Source organism: Leptosomus discolor, chromosome 2, assembly GCF_034619465.1.
Source record: "Leptosomus discolor isolate bLepDis1 chromosome 2, bLepDis1.hap2, whole genome shotgun sequence".
Classification (NCBI taxonomy): Eukaryota; Metazoa; Chordata; class Aves; order Leptosomiformes; family Leptosomidae; genus Leptosomus; species Leptosomus discolor.
Window position 1 is genome coordinate 95451543 of NC_141392.1, and position 21546 is coordinate 95473088.

Genomic DNA, 21546 nt, shown 5'->3' on the forward strand with positions numbered 1-21546 from the left:
CACATCCAATTAAAAACTACTTACAGCCAATTTCATTTAGCAATTATGAATGTGGAAACTAGAGAACAGAGCATTGTGTTGGGCCAAAGATAGTAAATGCTGAATGTATGCACATTAAAGTCACCCTAGTAATTAATTAATTTGATAAATGCCTAAAGCTGGGATTAGACCTCAGTCTATTTATAAAGAAATTCTGAAGCATGTTCTTAACGTCGTCTTCAAAAAAAAGTTAGTATGTCAAAACAAGCTGCCCTATGTCTTGTACATGTGAGACTGCTTTTACTACTGAAGAAATTCATGCTTACACTAAATGATTCAGTATACATATTCACAGTGCATGTTTTTGTATGATCTACCTAATTCTCAGCTACTTTATTTATGGACTTTAACTGGTGAAAAAAAAATAAATGATTCAAAAAAAGTATCAGCTTAGAAAACTGACAAATATGCAGCAAAAGATTATGGAAACATGCAGTGGTTTTGCTAAAATTAACAACAGTAAATAGAAAAATGTAACTGATGTATTACCAGTTTGTGCCATAAATTTAGCAGCATCAGCTTGTTCCTGAGGGACCCTTTTCTCATGAACAGATCGAGGTCGCTGACTTTTAATTGTATGATCTCCCATCATTCCAAATTCTAAAGACAGAATAAAGGTTTATGAAAGCTTGTGTGTAGACATTTCTCAAAAGTCACATACTGTCTCATGCAATATGTTCCTAAACATACCTGGAAGTTGCTGGTAAGAGTCAGGCAAGTGATCATGGCAGTTAACATCAAATTAACTTTGCTACACTCAGCTTTTAATAAATACTTAAATTTGTGTCTGCAGATATTCAAACATGATTTTATTCTATGAACCAACATTCCATGTAGTGACTCATACTATAAATCAGCTGTATGATACAGAACAAAAACAATTATTAAAATGCAGACATTTTATTCCTATATTTTGAATCAGTGCAAACCACACCAGAAAATGATTGTGACAGTGTTAGACATTGCTGTTCTACGGCAGAGCCTGCTGCTCCTCCAGAGGACTTCTATTTCTGCACTCATCTTTCAGGCTGATGAAGCCTTCAACAGAGATAAGAAGTCATCTTTGGGAATGGTGGCAATACGAAATAACAATTTAGCCAATTAACTGCTTAATTTCTAGGCTGAAAGCAGAAGAACAAGTGCTTGTGAACTGTTTCCTTTCTGAAAACTCTCAGTTATAAAGGCTATAGGTTCTTCCTTGCCTTCAATATTTTAAAAGGGATCCCCATTGATTTTAATAGGGAAATCTACGTGAAAATCAATGACATACAGGCCCAGAGCATGGGAGACAAGAGTGCTTCATTTTTTTATCCTATAACTGCCGTCATTTTCCCTCTCTGGTCCTGCGCAAACCTCCTGGCTTTCTACCTCAGACTCCATTTTTCCTTTCTGTGATGAAATGTGGAAGGTCCTTTGCACTTAGAAGGGGACTGCTGCATCTTCAGCACAGTTCCTTCTAGTCCTCCCAGACACACACAGCTGTCCACAGCTTGGTGCTCAATATTCAGTCTTCGTTGGGACTCTAATTTAGGAAGTGTGTGCTGGGAACCATGGGTTAACACTGAAAATATTTCAACTACAACCACATCAAGGTTCTGATGAGGCAGGTGTCTGAAGCACTAGGAACATAAACATTAAAAGAGACCTTTTCACTAGAAGTTTACCTTGCAAATGCAAAATTCAAAATTCTCCCCAATTTGTAAAGTCATGAAGATAATAAAACTTACCTTCCTGCCTCAAAAGATGCAAAAAATTATATAAGATGTAAATGCTACTAAAAAATATTATTTGCAAACACAGTTTTGATAAATCATTGCAGTAAACATGTTTAAATTTCTATTTAGAGTCAAGAAATAATAAAAGGTAAATGTATTTTTAAGGGATCAATCAGCAGAGAGGTTTTTTTTTTCCTTTCTAGTAAATTATTAATATATTTCTCCAAATTAGTGTTTCTTTTTGTAAATATTCATTAATGGCACCACTTAAAATATAAATTTAATTATTCATTTGAGAATGGCAATGCAGTTTGCATTCTAAAGAGAATATTTGAAAATCTAATTAATAAAATATATTTTGAGTATTTGACATTTTTAATACATCCCAGAAAAATATATAATTAAATTATATATATACATACATATATATAATATATATGCATATATGTATGTGTATACATACATATGTGTGTTATAAAATTTTATGACTGTATGTTTACAAAATACATCTCTTCTACCACTCCTTTGTTTTAAGATAGCTTTTTATTCTGTGGGAACTCTCTTACTATAATTAAACTTTTACAATCAATATTCTAATGCAAATTAAGATCAGAATGATACTTATACCATTTTTACAAGGTGCAATACAGAAGACCATTTAAATTGTAATTAACAACATGGTGAAGGACAAGAGACTTTACACAGCTTTTCCCCTGAAAGCAAGGCATGTTTGCTCTGTGTTTGCTGCTAGTGCGCTGCCTGCTTGTCAGGCAGTTTAGAGGATATGGCATCATTCTTGCAGAAGACTTAATTCTATTTTTTAAGTTACAAACAGAGTGCAATAATGGGAGACCTTTGCTAGAGGAAGGCTTTCCAGAGGCATACAGGGAAGTGGTGAATGCTCCAGTCCCAGTCCTGCAGCATGCCGTGCTGGGCGCAGGCACATGCAGTGTCCTGCAGGACAGAGACCTCTGTGAAAAGGCAAAAGAAAGTCTGGGAGATCAGTTTTCAGGGCTGGGCTGTGGTTTATACCCAATGTAGCTCCATTCAGAACAATGGAGTTACTCATGAATATCACCAAGCAAAATAAAACACAAATTGTTGATGCAGGATCTAATTATGCCTCGACTTACTAATTTTTCCACTTAGCAACAACATGATTTTAATTTAGACATTCAATTCACTCAGCTATTGCTGACGGTCTTTGAGATGCACTAATCTCCCTTTGATATATTAAGCACTTATACAATACATATATAAATATATATGAAAAACAAATGTTTCATAGCAAAGATAAAAATATTCTTTAGAAGTTTTGTCAAAAAATGGAACCAGACTTATGCAGTGCTCTCATTTTCATATTCAGCTGAAGTATTTAACCAAATGCCGCATGAGAACAAAAGCGGTAACAGGAAATGCAGTGTACTGGCATGGGTGAGGACTTTAAGGCCTCATTAAAATTCAGGCCTCATAAGAAAAGAAAAATAAGGGTCAAGTACATTTTCGTAAAGGGATCAGAAGTGTCCAGTTTCTGCGTAAAAGTACAAACAGTGCTCAAAATTGTTTAATTTAAGAAGCTCAACATTAATGCATTTTTATGAAGCATTTTATATGAAAATCTCTTACTTAAGTGACTGCCATAGTTTACATTAAATACTAAATAGAATAAAACTTTCCTCCATTTTCAGATCCTAGCTAAATAACAAATATAGAAGATGAACCAGTTATGCATTTATTTTCTCTCAATACTTCACAGAGGAGAAATATTTAAATGCTTTCTGGGCTGGGAAAGCATTTTAACCCAAGTCAGCCTAGAGCACGAACAAATGGCACAGTAGTTTCAAGGAGCTGTTTGTGTGGGAAAGGTGATAGTAACCATCTTACTCTAGACAGTATCTGGCATAGAGGTGTCCTGCAAGATCAAGTCAGCAGGATTCAAGACCTGATGTCTGGGGTATAATATTGGATGTTTGAATCGAGATTCTGAGTAAAGGAATTTTTCTCCTTGTCACTTACCTAGTTCTTGCTGCTGAAAATAATTTTCCTAACCCAAATGAAGGTATTTTTGCAGGCATTAGTTTCTGAACAGAATTTTTTGGTGATACCTGTCCTAATTTTCCCTTGGGTGAAACAGGACAGTCCTTCTCAGCTTTTACCTCAAACATTGATACTAATCAGATTGTTTCATTAAATAAAGAGGGACAACGAATCTTTTCAGCAGCAGACATGTACATGGCCTGATCCAGAAACCGCCAATGTGACTCTAAATTAGGTCTGGAAACATGAAAGGGTTTTAATGCTTTTTATTACATTGTTAATGCTACAATCTACCTGCATGAGAATAAAACTCATAAAGAATATCTCAAAAAATTTTTTTAAAAAATAGCATTATGGTAAGCCTTGAATGGATCATTTTAACCAGACCATGACTTATAACAAATCATAACATATACCAAACTGTTGTGGTAGAAAACTTGAAGTTTAGTTATCTGATAAAAGAATTTATCCTGCTGTCACTGGTCCTTTGGTGGCTACAGAAGTACAATAGTTTCCTGCAACAGGATGCATATTCTTTCTCTCCTCAGCCATACACAATGAATCAATAATTGAAAGTATTTTAGCAAAGCATATATCTTAATACGGATGTGATTTGTCATTTCATTTTACGTATAACTCTGAAGCATGTAATATAGTTGCATGCCTTCTAGGAGTGAAAAAAAAATCACAGTGATTTCTGAAATTCCAAAGTTTACAGTTGAGTATTATTTACAGCAACTCTTATCTGTAGTCCCATTGGCTTTACCTTTATTTTTATGTTATGTTATGGGAATTTTTATTCCTATTGAGAAACCTTTTTAGTTTTTAAAGGAGAAGCTAAAATCTTGCAGCCAATGTAGGTGTACGTTTTTAGGAGAGAAGAGAGGTGCCATGTGCTCTCTGTAGGAACAAAGAAGAAAAAACATCTGTTAACAGTATAAAAATGCAAAGTAGGAAGACTGAGCAATACAAAAGAAAAATACCGGCTTTGCAAGGTTCTACTCACCAATGGCTAGCCTTTGCTTTTTGACAAGTTGATAATCATTAAAGTTAAGGTACATGTCAAACTGATTTTATGCCTATGCTGTTTAGTAATATTTGTAATCCTGTTACATATATATCCTAGTCATCAGATGACATTATAAACCATGTTGGTTTGGCTCTTATGGCTATTTTATGTCACATTTCATGGAAACTTCACAGCGTAAATGTATTGATCTGGTTATAGGTATGCCATCTACTATGAATTGTGCTGTTAATGGCACAGAACACACTGATGTTAATAAAAAAAGCCTTTTTCAGCATAGTAGTTGGTGATGACAGCATGAATGAACTGTTGAACTGGAAAAAAAAAGTGATTCTGAGACCTTTAGGGTTATCCCTCCAGGGCATGCAAAATGTAAAGCAACTTCTGAGAGTTGCTGAATGTCCTTGGCTTGTGCTGAACTGCCTGGAAGGTGAGATGGTGAGCAGATCCCTGAAGGCTGATCAGAACCTTAAAAGCAAGAAGAGGCAATCGAATCCCCAAAGTGACTGGCATTTTCTTCTTCTACTTACAGTACTGTGGCAGTGTACTTCATACTATCCTATCCACTCCTGAACTGTACATAGTCAAATGAGTGTTTTCAATTACTCTTGACTACGGAATGAATATTAAAGGTCTTGCAGCCAGAATGTGCATTAATGCAAACTGTTTCACGCACCACAGCATGGCATCCTCTCTGTGCCAACACACAAATGTTTTCCCAGAAATTATGCAAAATGCTTATGTAAGTCCCAGGTGAAGGGGAAGGAGGGTACGCAGAGGGGGAAAGGAAGAAACAAGAGGGCTACAGAAATACATAAAGCGCCAGTTTGTTTAAATTAAATTTTGGACTGAGCTATTAACTCATTTCAATAGATCGATTAATTGAAGACTTCCAGGAGCTTGAAAAAGTTTCTTGCACATTTAATTTCTTCGTACCCCATTCTACAGTTACTCCCACAAAGATATCAGTGCAATATGCAGTAGTAGCAGTACTTGGGGCTTCTTGCCACACCTGCAGCTGGTCAGTACAATTCCTTCTGGTCAGTAGATGGCAGAATGTGTGCTGACTTGGAAGGACAATTTTGCATTGAATTGGGAAGCCGGGAGTTTCTGTTTCTTTTTCATTATAAAGTTAACTCTCTCATATATATATATATTAAAAAAAATATATTATATTGAAAGGACTGACCGAAGAACTGACCGGTTTTTGTTTTGGGTTGTTTGTGAGTTTTTTTAGTTCTTCTTTTGTAGTGCTGGAGAAAAAAAAAAAAAAAAACCAAAAACAAAACCAAAAACAACCAAACACCCAAACCAAATTAAACATGAGCTGCACTTGTTTTTCCCTTACAGTAAGCCCTGTGACAAGAGGCAGTAAAACCCCAGGAGCACTCCCTTCCCTGTCTCCAGCCCTGCTTCACTGAAGCAGGGCACCCAGGCCCCACAAGGAAGCACTTGTTCTCAAATGCTGCATCGGCAGGACACAGAGCTTCAGGGCATCAGTGAATATCATCACTCTGCAGTACAGATTTAAGCTATGGCTTTCTATGGGAACCCGTTAAAATGATATTTCCTCACCAGGCGGGCAAGTTGCCAAAATTTTAACATAGCTATTAGCTGAATTAGATTTCCATGGGAACCTCTTCTTAGCAAACGTGGAAAACGTTCTAAAAACAGTCTTTGCCTACTTCCTACATAGATCCCGGTCCCATACAAAGTCCTCTTTTGGCTCTCCAAAACAGTATAGAAGAGCTTTGACCAGTTTCAAACTGAACGGAATAACTTCTTTCACTACAGTGAACTAAGATCTGAACTGAGCTGTATTCATGAACACAGTGAGAAAGATATCCTATTACTCATGAAAACACAGAAAGGAATTTAATAGTGGAAATATGAAAGGCAATAGTTTTTATACTAACAAAGTATTTTTTTTTTAATTATAATACACTCTTGTGCTTCATCAAATAAAAGAAAAAGATAGGTTAACATTTGTAGGATACAAGATTTCCTTTTGCACACAGAGATATACTAATAAATATATGTAGGCACTCTTTCACCTTTCAAAAAATTAGAGAAAATAATTATGTATTTTAAATAGTCAACATATTGTACCTAGGTAATTCGTTTGTGTTTGTCTCTAGGGAGACCCATTTGCTTTTAGGAAATAATGTTGGATTGGCAGTCTGGTACTACTTATATCATCTTTGTCGGCAATATGGACAGTGGGATTGAATGCACCCTCAGCAAGTTTGCCGACAACAGCAAGCTGTGTGGTGCGATGGGCACACTGAAGGGAAGGGAGGCCATCCAGAGGTACCTTGACAGGCTGGAGAGGTGGGCCTGTGTGAACCTTGCGAAGTTCAATAAGGCCAAGTGCAAGGTCCTGCACCTGGGTCAGGGCAATCCCAAGCACAGATACAAGCTGGGCGATGAGTGGATTGAGATCAGTCCTGGGGAGAAGGACTTGGGTGTGCTGGTGGATGAAAAACTGACTATGAGCCAATAGTGTGCGCTTGCAGCTCAGAAAGCCAATTGCATCCTGGGCTGCATCAAAAAAAGCATGGCCAGCAGGTCGAGGAGGTGATTCTCCCCCTCTGCTCTGCTCTCCTGAGACCCCACCTGGAGTACTGTGTCCAGCTGTGGGGCCCCCAGCATAAGAAGGATATGGACTTGCTAGAGCAGGTCCAGGGGAGGGCCATGAAGATGATCTGGGGGCTGGAGCACCTCCCCTGTGAGGACAGGTTGAGAGAGTTGGGGTTGTTCAGCCTGGAGAAGAGAAGGCCCTAGGGAGACCTCATTGCATACTTACAGTCCTTAAAGGCGGCCTACAGGAAAGATGGGGAGGAACTCTTTATCAGGGAGTGTAGCAATAGGACAAGGGGTAACAGTTTCAAACTGAAAGAGGGGAAATTTAGATTAGATATCAGGAAGAAATTCTTCATCGTGAGGGTGGTGAGATAATGGCACAGGTTGCCCAGAGAAGCTGTGGCTGCCCCCTCCCTGGAAGTGTTCAAGGTCAGGTTGGATGGGGCTTTGAGCAACCTGGTCTAGTGGAAGGTGTCCCTGCCCATGGCAGGGGGGGTTGGACAAGATGATCTCTAAGATCCCTTCCAGCCCAAACCATTCTATGATTCTATAATACTACTGCTGTTATTTTTAACTACATAAGAAATGAAATATTACTGCATTAAAATATAAATTATAGCAGAAATCCTGATCAGCTAGACTTTCTTGTGGCAATGCAATCTGCTGTCTTTCTGTGCACCTCTGCAGTGACTCCCTTGGCCAGCCATTATCTTAAGTGGGATCTGAAGCTGTTTATTCACAGTTACAGATTCAGTCAGTGAAGAATATTATAAATACATAGTATTGATTCACTTTGTATGTGCATAGAATGTTGAAACTGGGCCCAATTGCTCATCATCTTACACCTAGGCAGGAGAAACTGAGCACATGAATCTAGTGAAGTGACTCATACCTGTTCAAAATTAATGTAAAATGTTACCACAGCAGGTACTGTGTTTTCACATGTGCTCTGCAGAATTATAACTAAGGAAAAAGGAAAAGGAGGGGTGAATGAAAGCCCAAACTGCAGATTTACCCATTTATATCTCCACTAAATCTCATATATTTTATAATTATCATGGACAGTGTGCAGAAGATGCTCTGTAGCTCACATTTTTCCCATTCAAATATTTCCCTAGCAATCCATCCCAAAATGTTTGTATCCAAACAAAAATAATAAAACTGATAAAGGAAATTTACATTATCGAATTTAACATTAATATCCTCTAAATTCAGCAGTATATTATTCTCTCATATTCCCTATTGCTCGCTCAAGAGATTCATGGATGTAATAACACATTAAAGAATGAAAACACAGGGGATTACCTTTATTTATTTTTGCTTTTTTTAATGAAAGACCTTGAATGCATTCTCTTGTCGTATTCTCATCATTTTAATGTTTCTACTTTAATAACTTATTAATGTGTAGCCTTTAAAAATTTAAATCATAGTATCATAATAATACTTTGGTATCTTCATTGCTTCTTTACATTTCATACTATTTTACTTCTGCATTAAGTATTTTGCTTTTGTCGTATATTTAATTAATTGAATTATTGATATGGTTAGTCAGTGCTGTAGTTATTTCAGAATAGTAGCGTTTTTCTATAAACAATCTCTTTTTACTAACACTGTAGCAAGCTATCTATGTATTACACACACGCTAGTACATGCCTCTTTATTGGTCTATGTATCTGCAGCTCAAGAGAAGATGACTAAGGGATAAACTGTAATCTTCTAAGCTATTTTTGAGTACAATAATGTCATTCTCTTTCTTTTCTGTTCTAGAATCACTGAAAAGTAAGTAAAGGTAATTGTAGAAGGCAGGATTCACAAGGACATCTAGACTATTTCCTTGCCCTGCAACTATTTACTGCAGACATTGCTGCAGATGGTTGCCTAATCTTTTCTAAATGATAGCAGCATTCATTAAAATTTGAGATGAATTATCTATGAATTTATGACAGAGAAGTTTACGGTCTGTGAAAGATTCTGAAGCTATAAGAAGTGAAGGAACAAGAATCAATGATTTAAATAATAGCTACTGCAAACTGTACTCACTAAGCACAGCTAAACTGAGGGGGGAGGGAGTTTAGAATTACAAGCTTCTAGGTGAAGCTAAATGATTTTGCATGCCTTTTGAAGAGAATTTTCTTGTCCTTGTTTAAGTCTGCTAAATTGTTTTTACAAAAGAATAATAAAAAATGGAGGAAGCGTCACTGGATGTGAATTTTGTACATTACATTTTTATCATCTGTGGTACCACAAAGCTGGCTGTTCATATACAGATATCATGGGTAGCTGCTGAATCTTATTTACAAAAGAGAAGAGAAAAGAGAAGAGAAAAGAGAAGGACAACAGCCTTGGGTGCTGTAAGCTGGCCTGGTTCCACCCAGCCAGGCCAAATTTTGTCAGCTGAGAACGCAGTCTAGAAGGTCTTTTCCAAAACCACAGATCTACTCTGAGCAAAGAGGTTTGTTAACCTGTCCATGAGGATATATAGCCTTTGCTAACCATCACAGGTTAACGATCACATGCATGCAATTTCAAACATAGTATTCCTGTTCAGCCTGGGAGATGTGTGTATGGCACAGCCCCCTGTCAGGTAAAGTGTTGCAATGGTTTCCAGAATGGACATCTTAAAAGGTCTCTTATGGTGACATAAGGTCTCTCTGAAGTGTTATGGTGACACCTATGCCCTTAACATATATGATTCATAAATAACTCTTCTCTATTCAACAGATTTACTTTAATAGGAAAACATGACACAAATGAAAGGATAATCAGTGATTAAAAATTTAAACTTCAGCATAAGTTTTCATGATAACTAAATCCTTCCTTCAGAAATACATGCATGGTATTTTAAATAGGAAAGCACATAAAAGATTTATCTAAAAGCTATCAATGAAGAATCACTTGGACCTAGATCTTTCAGGATTTTTTTTGAAAATCCATTAGATGTTTTCACTGGATTTAGGAAAAGCACACTTTTCCAGGTCTCTGAGAGTCTCATTTCAGGGTTAGACTCAGCAATTCATTTAACAGTTTTAAGGACCCAGATATCACCCTGAGGCAGTGTTCTCCTTCACTCTTACTACATAATCCACACTTAGAAAAAAATATCTGAGCTCATCTGCTAGCACATCCTTCCCACCTCTATGGCCCATAGTGTCAGAGAGGACCACATGGTTGGCATATTTGACAGGTGTTGCTCATGCAATGCCTCTATAAAAGCAAATTAACTGTTCAGCTGCATATCTGAGCTAAGCAATGCATAGATTGTCAACCACCTTTTAGGGAAGTTCACACTGAAGCCTGCATTAAAGAATAGCAGAGGTGCAAGATTTCTTTTCTACTTAACACCAGATCAAATACCTAATGCCAACATATAAAAAATTATAGCAGAAACAGCAGGCATATTCAGTGGTCATGATCTATCTGATCATAATGCACTATTCTTAACACAGGAACAACAGCACTTTACTGGGTTGAGAAAAAGAATCCATTAGAATCACTGATACTATGATAACGATGTTTTACAGGTCTACAAAACATGCAGAGTAGTCTGAGAGCCACTGGTTTACTTGTTTGGGTTTTTTTTAAATATATGTACTTTTTAAAACTTTAAAAAATGTTATTCTGTAGCTGTGACAAAGTTTTCTACTCAATCATGACTAAATGCCTCCCAGTCCAGTTCTCTGATTAAATTAGAAAGCAGTGTAAAACACAACCTAGTCAACATGACATCGTTATTCATACTAGGGAGAACAATGGGGATGACACTACTGAAGTGGTTATCATACTCAGAGGTGGAAGGACATGCCTGTCTTTCATCAATATGCATCAAAGTAACTGATTTTAGTATCCTTATTGTTTCTACATTCCTACATGATGTCAGACACTTGAATCGCTTCTTTCAAAATTCTTGTGCATCTCCTGCAAATATTACTGCAACAATCTATACCTTTTGACCTCCAGAATGATTAATAGAAGTGCACTCTATGGAGAATTGTGGCTGCTTCCCCTACAGATGTCAATAATAAGGATCATTAAAAAACATCTACTCCCTTACGACTGCACAAAATACATCTCATGTAACTCATTTCAGCTTGTCATAATAATATGCAATATGGTTACCTAAAATCTATCTTAGCTCATCATGGCCCAACAGTTGAAGAAATCATTCCAACAGCTAACATATATGAATATCTGGAGATTGCAAGCAGGGATTTTTTTCAGTGAAGATGTTTAGTTCTGGACTTAGAACTATAGAGTTTGCGATACTCTTTGAGCCAGGAACTCTGACTGTAACTTACGTAAATGCATTCTCAGAATGACCAGTTGCTTATGGACATAGATAAACTAGTATCTCTTTCATGGAGAAGTCTGCAGTTAGTGGTGTTAGTGCAAACAGACTTTCTCTTAGCAGCTGGAAACCTACAACTGGGATGTGTATCATGGCTTTCTAAGAGAGGCTTAAGACTGGAATCTCATTATGCTGCTCCTAACTATGAACCTTTTTTGAATTCTCTGCAGAGTTACTTACACATCTGCCCACAGACACTCTATAAATCTCTGCCATTGCCTCTACTCTGCCTTCTAGAAAGGGCTGGAAAAGAATGAGTTCACTAGGGGGCTCAATAAAATAGCTACAAAAATATCTTTTATACAAGACGTATATTTTCAAACAAAAAACTGAATTTGCTTCAAATTATGTTTTTGCCTCTTGTGTGTTTGCTCTCTGAAAATATTCTAATGACTTAGTTACTTGAAAGAAATGTTCTCAAATACAGTCTATTGTAAGCATGTATAATGGAATATTTATGGTAAGCAAATTCTGAATCAATAAATTAAATTACGCTCACTAGAGACTTAAAAGTATATATTCTGATTGTCTGAATCAGGACTATAAAAACTGTATGTCTAGTCACAGCTAGCCAACATGCATTGTAAGCCGAAAATAAAAAACAGTGAGCATTGAGGAAAAGAGGAACTGTTTGTAGGCGGAAATAATGCATATTTTTTAAGAACAGCTAAAGTATTGGGGGAAAATAGGCAGATTTTGGGCACACAAGCTTTCAGCTCTGAAGTAGGAGTATCAAACTTCAAAGCTCCTCGGCATTTTATTACTGCCACTTACAAACCTTGCCTTGCTTATGTACTTAGACTCCCATGGCTCCAACACTACTACCACAATGAACAGATTAGACATATTTCACATTCAGTTAAATAATTAACAATTAACTTCAAAAAGGGAATAAGGCAGAAGAGATTATAAATGCAGAAAATTAAAAAAAAAAGCCACCATTGTCTGTGTTAACCACAAAAATTACACAGTGTTTTATCTCCTTCAATCTAGTCATCAAGGTACCAGTTCTCAGAAGATGACCACCGAAAAAGAATCCTAGCTTTAGACATAATATAGAGACTATTCATTCTGTTGTGATCTTGTGGAATAATTTTTGTATTTTCTAGGATATATTTAAGTTCGATCTATTCTTTTTATTAAAAAAAAAAAAATTACTTCAAAAGGGTTATTTCAACTTGGTATTCATTCACATCTCAGAGTAAATAAAGTACTTCTAAAAACTAAAATCTTACGATTTAAAAAACAATTCAGGAAAATAAGGATTTAATTCTGCTTTTTAAAAATCATTATTTGCTTGATATAAAAGTAGCAAACTCTACTAAAACCTTTTCAAGGAATCCTAGTTTTCAAAAGTAACGTTCCATTAGTTTTAATGAAGGTTTTGAAAGTGCTGCAGCAATGGGTCTGCAAAGCCTGACTGAACTGGAGTGCTCTGTGCCAGGACTGACTCTGGAGCCCTGAGGTAGTTAAATCTACAGTCAGAGCAATTTATTTCCCAGGATAACTGCAGAATCCATTGATGCAAGACATGGTTATACAAATGCCCACATGCTAACATATGTAAAACATCTCAAAAGGATAGTCTGGGTGCACAAGACCTATCCCTGGGAAAAAGGCTTGGTGCCACATGACAGCACATGTATAGAGTTTAGGCCATGGAACAGATGTTCCCATTTCTTACTTCTATGTAATTTATATTTTTAAAAAATCATTACAAGTTCCCAAAAGACATGAAGAAGCAATTTTTATGTAACAGATACTGTCCAAAACCAAGTAATTAATGCTAATACATACCCCCTATATTGCGAATCACAGTTAGCACATATATAATTTTGGTCACTTTATGTGGTGCATTTCAATTATTCTTTCCCACTATGAAAAGAACAGACAAGCCTCATTCTGCCTCATGTGGTGGTTTTAATACTAAACATCAGAGTAAGATCACCTACAAGTGACAATACTTTTACCTCCACCAGTGTAAATCACAAGTCATAAAATAATGGAATTAAATGTGTGCATAACTGCTGTGTGATCAAAACTGGGTCCAGGTGGATTAATTCCTGCAGCTGTAAGTAGCACACAGGACTGACAGACCTAGAATAACAAGTTGCCATTTTCTAGCTCCTTCTTCTATGTTCTGTTAGACCATGTGGATTCTTACGCATATCCATACAATTTAATCCTTTATATTATAGGAACAATTACAGCTAGTTAAAGTGTGATTTCACTAAATCCTTATTCATGATGAGGTCAGCTTGGATTTGCCTCTAAGTGACTGTCTTTTAAAAGGTAACAACAAATTATTCCCAATATTAAAAATGGGACAGTACAATAATCCAGGAGAAAAAGTGCCAGCTGGGAGAATGTCTTTTGTTGTTGTTGCCCTCTGCTGCTCTCTTAGGCCATTGTTGTTCGTGTGAAATGTTACATTTGTACGCATTGAGCATGTACTAAACTGAAGTTGGGAATGTCAGCCACTATACCTTTATTATGTTTCTATGGCAGGACCTGGGCAGTTTGCTAAAAAGGCAAGAATTGATTAAATATTGTAAAACACTTGTGGAGAGAAAAATTATTATATCTGATCACTGGACTACTGGTGCTTTTCTGGACAAATGTCTGTGGCAATCAAGAAGTACACAAATATTAGTCTGAAAAGAAGTGCTATTCAAAGTATATAAAAAACATGTAAATTGTAAGTAAGGTAATTATTGCTAGGCCTAGAGATAACTCTTCATGTGAGGGAAGACAACCCCCTTAGCTGGTATTTACAGTTGAAACAAATTTTGGGTCCCACGCCAGTTTCACAAACTAGCTGTAGATTCAGAATTGGGACTAATAGTTGGAGAGGGGCAACATTTCTATGGCCATTTAGCTCCCTAACTCTGGTAGTCAAAACAGAGCTTAGGGATTTTAAATAAAGGACTTTAAAAATTGAGGCTCTGGGGAGGGTTTCTGGCCAAGTAGTAAAGAGCTTGTGTAAACATCACTACTTCAAGGTGTAAATTGCTGGGAGGGAGTTCCTTCTGGTTTCTCTCATGCCCTCTGCAAGGAGTAGATCATCTCATGTCTTGGAAAACTTAGAATCATAGAATCATTAGGTTAGAAAAGACCTCTAAGATCAAGCCCAACCATCAACCCAATACCACCATGCCCACTAAACCGCATTCTGAAGTGCTACATCAACACATTTTATGAACACTTCAAGGGATGGCGACTCCATCACTTCCCTGGGCAGCCTGTTCCAACATCTGACCACTCTTTCAGCAAAGATATTTTCCTGATGTCCAATCTAAACTTCACCTAACACAACTTGAGGCCATTTTCTCTCATCCTATCACTAGTTACTTGGAAGAAGAGACTGACGCCCACCTCACTACAACCTCATTTCAGGTAGTTGTAGAGAGCGATAAGGTCTCCCCTCAGCCTCCTCTTCTCCAGACTAAGCAACCCTAGTTCCCTCAGCCACTCCTCGTAAGACCTGTTCTCCAGACCCTTCATCAGCTTTGTTGCCCTTCTCTGGACATGCTCCAGCACCTCAATGTCTTTCTTGTAGTGAGGGGCCCAAAACCGTGCACAGTATTTGAGCTGCGGCCTCACCAGTGCCAAGTACAGGTGGACGATCACCTCCCTCCTGCTGGCCACACTATTTCTGATACAGGCCAGGATGCTGTTGGCCTTCTTGGCCACCTGGGCACACTGCCGGCTCATGTTCAGCCGGCTGTCGACCAGCACCTCCAGGTCCTTTTCCACCGGGCAGCTTTCCAGCCACACTTCCCCCAGTCTGTAGCGCTGCATGGGGTTGTTGTGACCCAAGTGCAGGACCTGGCACTTGGCCTTGTTGAACCTCATACAATTGGCTTCAGCTCATTGATCCAGCCTGTCCGCATCCCTCTGTAGAGCCTTCCTACCCTCAAGCAGGTCAACATTCCCACCTAAATTGGTGTCATCTGCCAACTTACTGAGGGAACACTCAATCCCCTCATCCAGATCATCAACAAAGACATTAATCAAGACTGGCCCCAATACTGAGCCCTGGGGGACACTGCTTGTGACCGGCTACCAGCTGGATTGAACTCCAATCCAAAATTATCTTACAAAGTTACTTGTAGGACACAGAATTTGGAGTAGCAGAAAGAAGACAGCTGCAGGCTTCAGGGCATTGGAAAAGCAGGAGTCCTATGATTCTTAACTAAATAATATCTACAGAAGAATGTCAGCCAAGCAAAAAAAAAAATGGAAAAAGAAAAAAAAAAATAAAGGAAACCCAAGGTATCAAAAGAGGAAAACATATCTTCAGAAGGAAAGAAATCACATATGCATACATGTCTGATCACGGTCAGTCTGGCTCTGCTCACTGCAGGGGGACTCTGTATGGTTGAGGAAGACAGAGGATGACTTAATCATCAGGGCTTCTGTTTTCATTGGCTGTATCTGAACTTAATTCAGAGCATCCTCAGTGTATAGAAGCTGAAGTACTGTTTTTTAACTGCTCTGCTTAACTAAAATTTTAGTGTGTTATATATGTATATTTAATTTTATTTACATGACTATTTACTATTACCTCTAAGTAACTTCTATTAGAAAAAAAATGTCACAAACAATTGCAGGTGATTATATTGGCTCACTTTAACACTATGAAGCAACTGAAGAGGTAAGCATTAAACCTCATTCAGGACTGGCTGTACTAATGCTGTACCAGTGCATTCCAGTGGGCAGTAGGTGATATTTTTCATATAAAGAGCTTACTTCATAAAAAAGCAGTTTCAAGGCCAGACTCATTGATTAATCCAAGCTAAGCTAAGAGTTTCAGACAAAAGAGAAGAAAGGAGAAAGCAAGAAGAATAGCATTTTGTAAAAGTTGGAACAGCTTAATTTCTTTTTTTTTGTATTATAATTACTGCTTTGAATTTGAAGTCTAATTAAAAAAAAACTCATTGAAAATAAAACAAAAGCCCTTTCTGAGTTACACATTTAATTCAGCCTCAAATATTTTTGGCTGTCTCATGAAGCAAAAAAATCAGTTATTGAAGAAATTATACCAGTCAATGAATTTGGAAAAATAGAAATTAAAAAATTTCTATTGCATCTACTCAAGCACACTAGGATATACATTAAAAGTAAATTATTACTTCCTGCTTTAGGCTTCTTCATAATAAAAATAATAGAAACTTTACCTAGTAAAAATCATAATTACATGACATGTAATCCAAGAATCATAATTACAATGAGCATATACAGGGATAAAATGTTAAAGGCAATGATGAAGTGATAAGCAACTCTGAACCCTGTTCATCCCACCCCATAAGGTTGTTAAGAAATGAACATTTCTAAATTTATACCAAGTATGAAACAGTAGTTAAGAATCTTTGAAACCCATGTATCTGTTTATATTTCCTATTCCATATACTTACGCACTGATGGAAAAATTGCTGGTATTTTCTGCATGTGCTGAGGATGAATAAACTGAGCCACCAGGAAAGTGAATACCTAAAACCAGTCATCTTATTCTGCTTCAGACTTGGCATACTGCTTCATGGCTGTGAATTTTTATCATGTCCAATCTATTGATGCTGCTGCTTGTCAGCTGCAGTTTTCATTAGGAAAAGGGAGTTACAGCTGACGGTAGGGTTTGTAGGAGTTCATAAATATTCTGCTACTGTTCAAAACTGCTGCAATGAACTAAAAGCAGACATATTAGATGCATTGTGAACCCACATGAAAGCAGAGCTATTAAGACTATAAAGCATGATCACTCAACATGTTAATTAAAGAACAAAACCTCTCAAATTAAATATGGTGTATTTTTTGTGACTGGCTCTTCAGTTTTTGCTCCTAACCAGGAGCTCTGCATCTTCATAAGCCATCCCATTGGAAAATGGGATCTCTCTGATTTTGGAACGTTTTTATAATGGAAGGGGTGAATAATGTATGACTGTCTCCACTGTTCCTGCTTCCTTCGGTGACTTGAGCAGAGGGCTGACCTGTGATACTGCCGGGCCATGGAACTTACTGCAGCACTCTGCGTGGGGGGACTGATGGCTGAGTGCCAGGCTGCCCTCAAGGAGCTTGTTCTGTGGCCACTGACAGCCTCGTAGGACATTTTTCTTGATCATTAATATAATGTTCCCTGAGCATCTTCTGCTTGTACATCACTCTAAGGTCACTTTGATATAAATAACCAGTGACAGATGAGGCCTGTGGGGTGCCTGTTAGAGAGCCAATGGTAGACACTTTATTTGAAGTCTGATCAATCGTAGCACAGCAAGGTTTTGGAGATTTGTATGTGTCACTGTAGAACCGACACAAGGCCTTTTCTTCTTCAGCCAGAGTCCGCAACCTGTGAACAGGGATCCTGCTTATAGAGTTTGGTGAATCCAGTGGTCTTCACCTAGAGATGGCAAAACCACTCAAGATCTGGAGAAGAGCACTGTCTCCCTTATGAATAAGTACAATCTCATTTGGACCGAAATGACTAAAGTTATGGAGGCAGACCTGATTGAAAATGGGAGCATCATGCTCACTTCTCCTGAGTCAGTCAGTTTGGCTGTCAAAGGTGCCTGAATAGCACCTGCACCAGGACAACAAACTGGCACTCTTCCAGTGATGCTCAGCAAGCTGCCACTGCTATGGCCCTGGGGTGTTAGGAAGGGCAAAACATAAAGGTGCTCTGTGCTGTCTGCTCTAAGTCAAAAGCATGATGGAGTATTTGTTTAGAAATATGGCATCTGACACAGAAGATGGATCTCAGAAAAAGAGACAAATACAAGTATTTTTTAAAATAGAGGTGCAGTGATTTTTTTTTTCTTAAGAACAATAGGAGGCCTGTTTTCTTCTACTCATATATTTACCATTCCTTCTTTTAGAAGAAAATTATTCCAGTGGTAGTGCTTGAGATTCATTAGTGTCATTTAGAAACCTTTCGATAAATGCTGTGCACATATTCATGTGACTGTTTCACTAGAAAACTGTTGCCCAGCCAACTCAGGCTATGTAGATTACTATGGAGTACCCTAATTTTATAATTGAATTCCTCAACTTTACTTTCCCAGCTACTGATATTTGTTTCTTTTTTATTGTTATTGCCTTCTAAAAGTACTTACTTTCAGAGGCTTTTCTCTGCTTCCTCTTAAGTCTTCAGCTTGCTTTGATGTGTAGGAACCTCTGAGCTGTACAGTTTTCCACAGTGTATATGTGGCCACAAAAATACCTCACATCCTCCAGATATTACTTTCTATCTGCCCCCCATCTTGCTATTTGTACACCTAAAGTCTGTTTCCCCCCTTTATGTACCAGCATCACACTGTATTCTTGTTAATCTCTCTAAATCTCTCTATTAATCTAATTAATTAATTTATTACTCTCTCTAAATCCTCAGGGCACAACTGCAAGCAGGGGGTGCTGGTTTTTACTCTTGATTATTAACGTAAAGCACAGCACACCAAGATACTGAAGTCATCCAACAAGACTACCCCATCCTTAGAATTATGTACCACTCTGATAATTGTTTTGGTCAGCTCTGGCTTTATATTTACTCTTTATGAAATACTGAAAAGATTTTTGTGTTACTGTTAGAAGAAGGCAGACAAAAGGCAAGAAATGAACTAGTTGGAATGCACAGCTGATCTGACAAGAATAGGATATGTCGGTGTACTAGAGCAGTAAATGGAGAAGGGCCAATTGTATATTTACTAACTACTTAGGCTAAGAAGATGATAACAGGAGATGTTCAGTATCAATAAGAAGGAAAAGGAAGATATGAAAGTCTATTATTTTTACTGCATATGCACATACAATTAAAGTCTCCCATGCCAGAATCCATGAAATACAGTTACTACTTACCCTATAAATATTACACTAACAATGGTAGCAGTTTCATTTTTTAATGATAACTATTTCTTATCTAGCAATATATAAATAAGCATTAAGACACATCCTCATCAGACATTAAGCCAAAATGCATTCTTGGTCTGTCAGTTCCATTTCCACAAAGGCTTTCTGTAATCACCTTGTAGGGAAAGCAGCTGTCAGTTGCTTGCCCACCAAACTTCATCAGGCTTCAGAAAAGTAAAGGAAACTTGTGTTTAGCACACAACACATAGATCTCAGTCAAAGGAAATTGTTCTTGTAAACTTCCAAAACCATCTATCCATACATCTTAAATAGGCCTGGGTTTCTACCCATATCAATACACCCTGGATCTACAGCACACATTGAGGGATTCTTTCTGAAATAAATTTGTGTTATTTTTATTTTGTTTTGTTTTGTTGTGTTTTGTTTTAGTTTAGTTTCCCTTTTTTTAATTTTATGTTATTTTATTTTATTTTTTTAATGTATACTAAACAGTGCTGCTTAGATCATCTACATAATTTCTTCATATGATGCACAGCCGATATACTGCACCTTTGACACAGTAATGTACCTCAAGAATAGGCAGAAATAGAAAACCAGTCAGTTAGAAAACCAGTCAGTACGGGAAAGTTAGACAGAGCTGCAGCTTTACCTTCAGCTGCTCAGTAACTAAAAAACCACACATACTGAAGCATGTACATTCACAGCCATCAGTAAACCTATGAGATAGAAGCACACCTCAGATGGGAAGAATTCAGTTTGTGGAGTATTTCCTGCTCTATTGCTATGTAGAGTTGTGTGTGAAAGAAGGAGAAAGTATTTGCTCTGCTCTCGAATTACTCCCAAATACGAACACCTAAACACACTATGTAAACAGAGCAAAAAAAAGTAAGATAACAAAAATGGAGAATAGGAATTTCTTGTGAAGCAAACAAGAAACTATAAAGGGTGGATGACTAGGATCATTTCGAAACACTGAAAGCAATGCAAATCAGTTTGTGTTATATTTGCAGTGATCTTTCCCCACATAGGCCATTTAAAGCAAATATATGCAGCTGGTTAGAACATAATGTTGACAGATGCATAGCTCTTCTGCCTTTCTTTTCTGTTGCCCAGTTTTGACCTGCCTTAGTCAAGATCATTATACTGAGATGACTAAAAGAAAAAGGAAGCAAAACTGTTAGTTTAGAAAGATACTTTTTTTGTGTTCTTTAGGTTTTCTCTTCATGACCTTCTATGTATGTTTGCTCGCCTCATGTCTCTCCTTCACACAAGTTTATGTTTGGGAAGGATATAAACAGTTTTTATAGCTTCAAGTTACATGTATTTTGTTCCTGTTTTATAAAAACAGAGCATATCTATGAGAAATTTTATCTATTTTGTCTTACTCATTACATGTTTCTTCCATGACTATAGTTTATTTTAGTATTACAGAGAAGTATGCCTAACATGACATCAAGAAATAAATTTATACCCTCTTTGTAAAGGGATATAAGAATCCTCTTTCAAAAAATATATTGGAATCAGAACCAAGAGTTTTTAGAACCAGAAATATCATTTCAATTAAAATGCCTATAACATTACAATATATTTTGAACAAATTTTGAGAACAGAAGTTTTGCTCTTTCAGAGGCACTTCCTGTAACACAAAGACATCATATTACAAATAAATTCCACATGATATTATGGATCATTAAGTACACCAATTATTTAAGACTATTCAAAATACACATGCCACAATGTGACCCAGAGTTGACAGTCAGATAAACAAAAAATACAGCACAGAAGCTGTGTAGGTGATGAGCAGAACTTTCACTTGTCTTGAAAAAATATTAGTGATTTTTTTCTTCATGTACTGGAAATGTCTTTCACACTATCTTCTATGGAAATTACAGTAGAAACGTACTTAAGACTTCTACATCTGAATCATGACTTTACTTATACAA

General features: G+C 37.2%; 1 protein-coding gene across 1 annotated transcript in view; it reads right to left on the bottom strand.

Annotated features, from left to right (window-relative positions):
• The window catches only part of ADGRB3 (adhesion G protein-coupled receptor B3), a 465679-nt gene that overhangs the window by 283264 nt on the left and 160869 nt on the right, over window positions 1–21546 (bottom strand). Inside the window, exon 2 of the mRNA XM_086461495.1 lies at window positions 529–639. Coding sequence (XP_086317621.1) covers window positions 529–639 — 111 coding nt within the window. The remainder of the gene's footprint in view (window positions 1–528; window positions 640–21546) is intronic.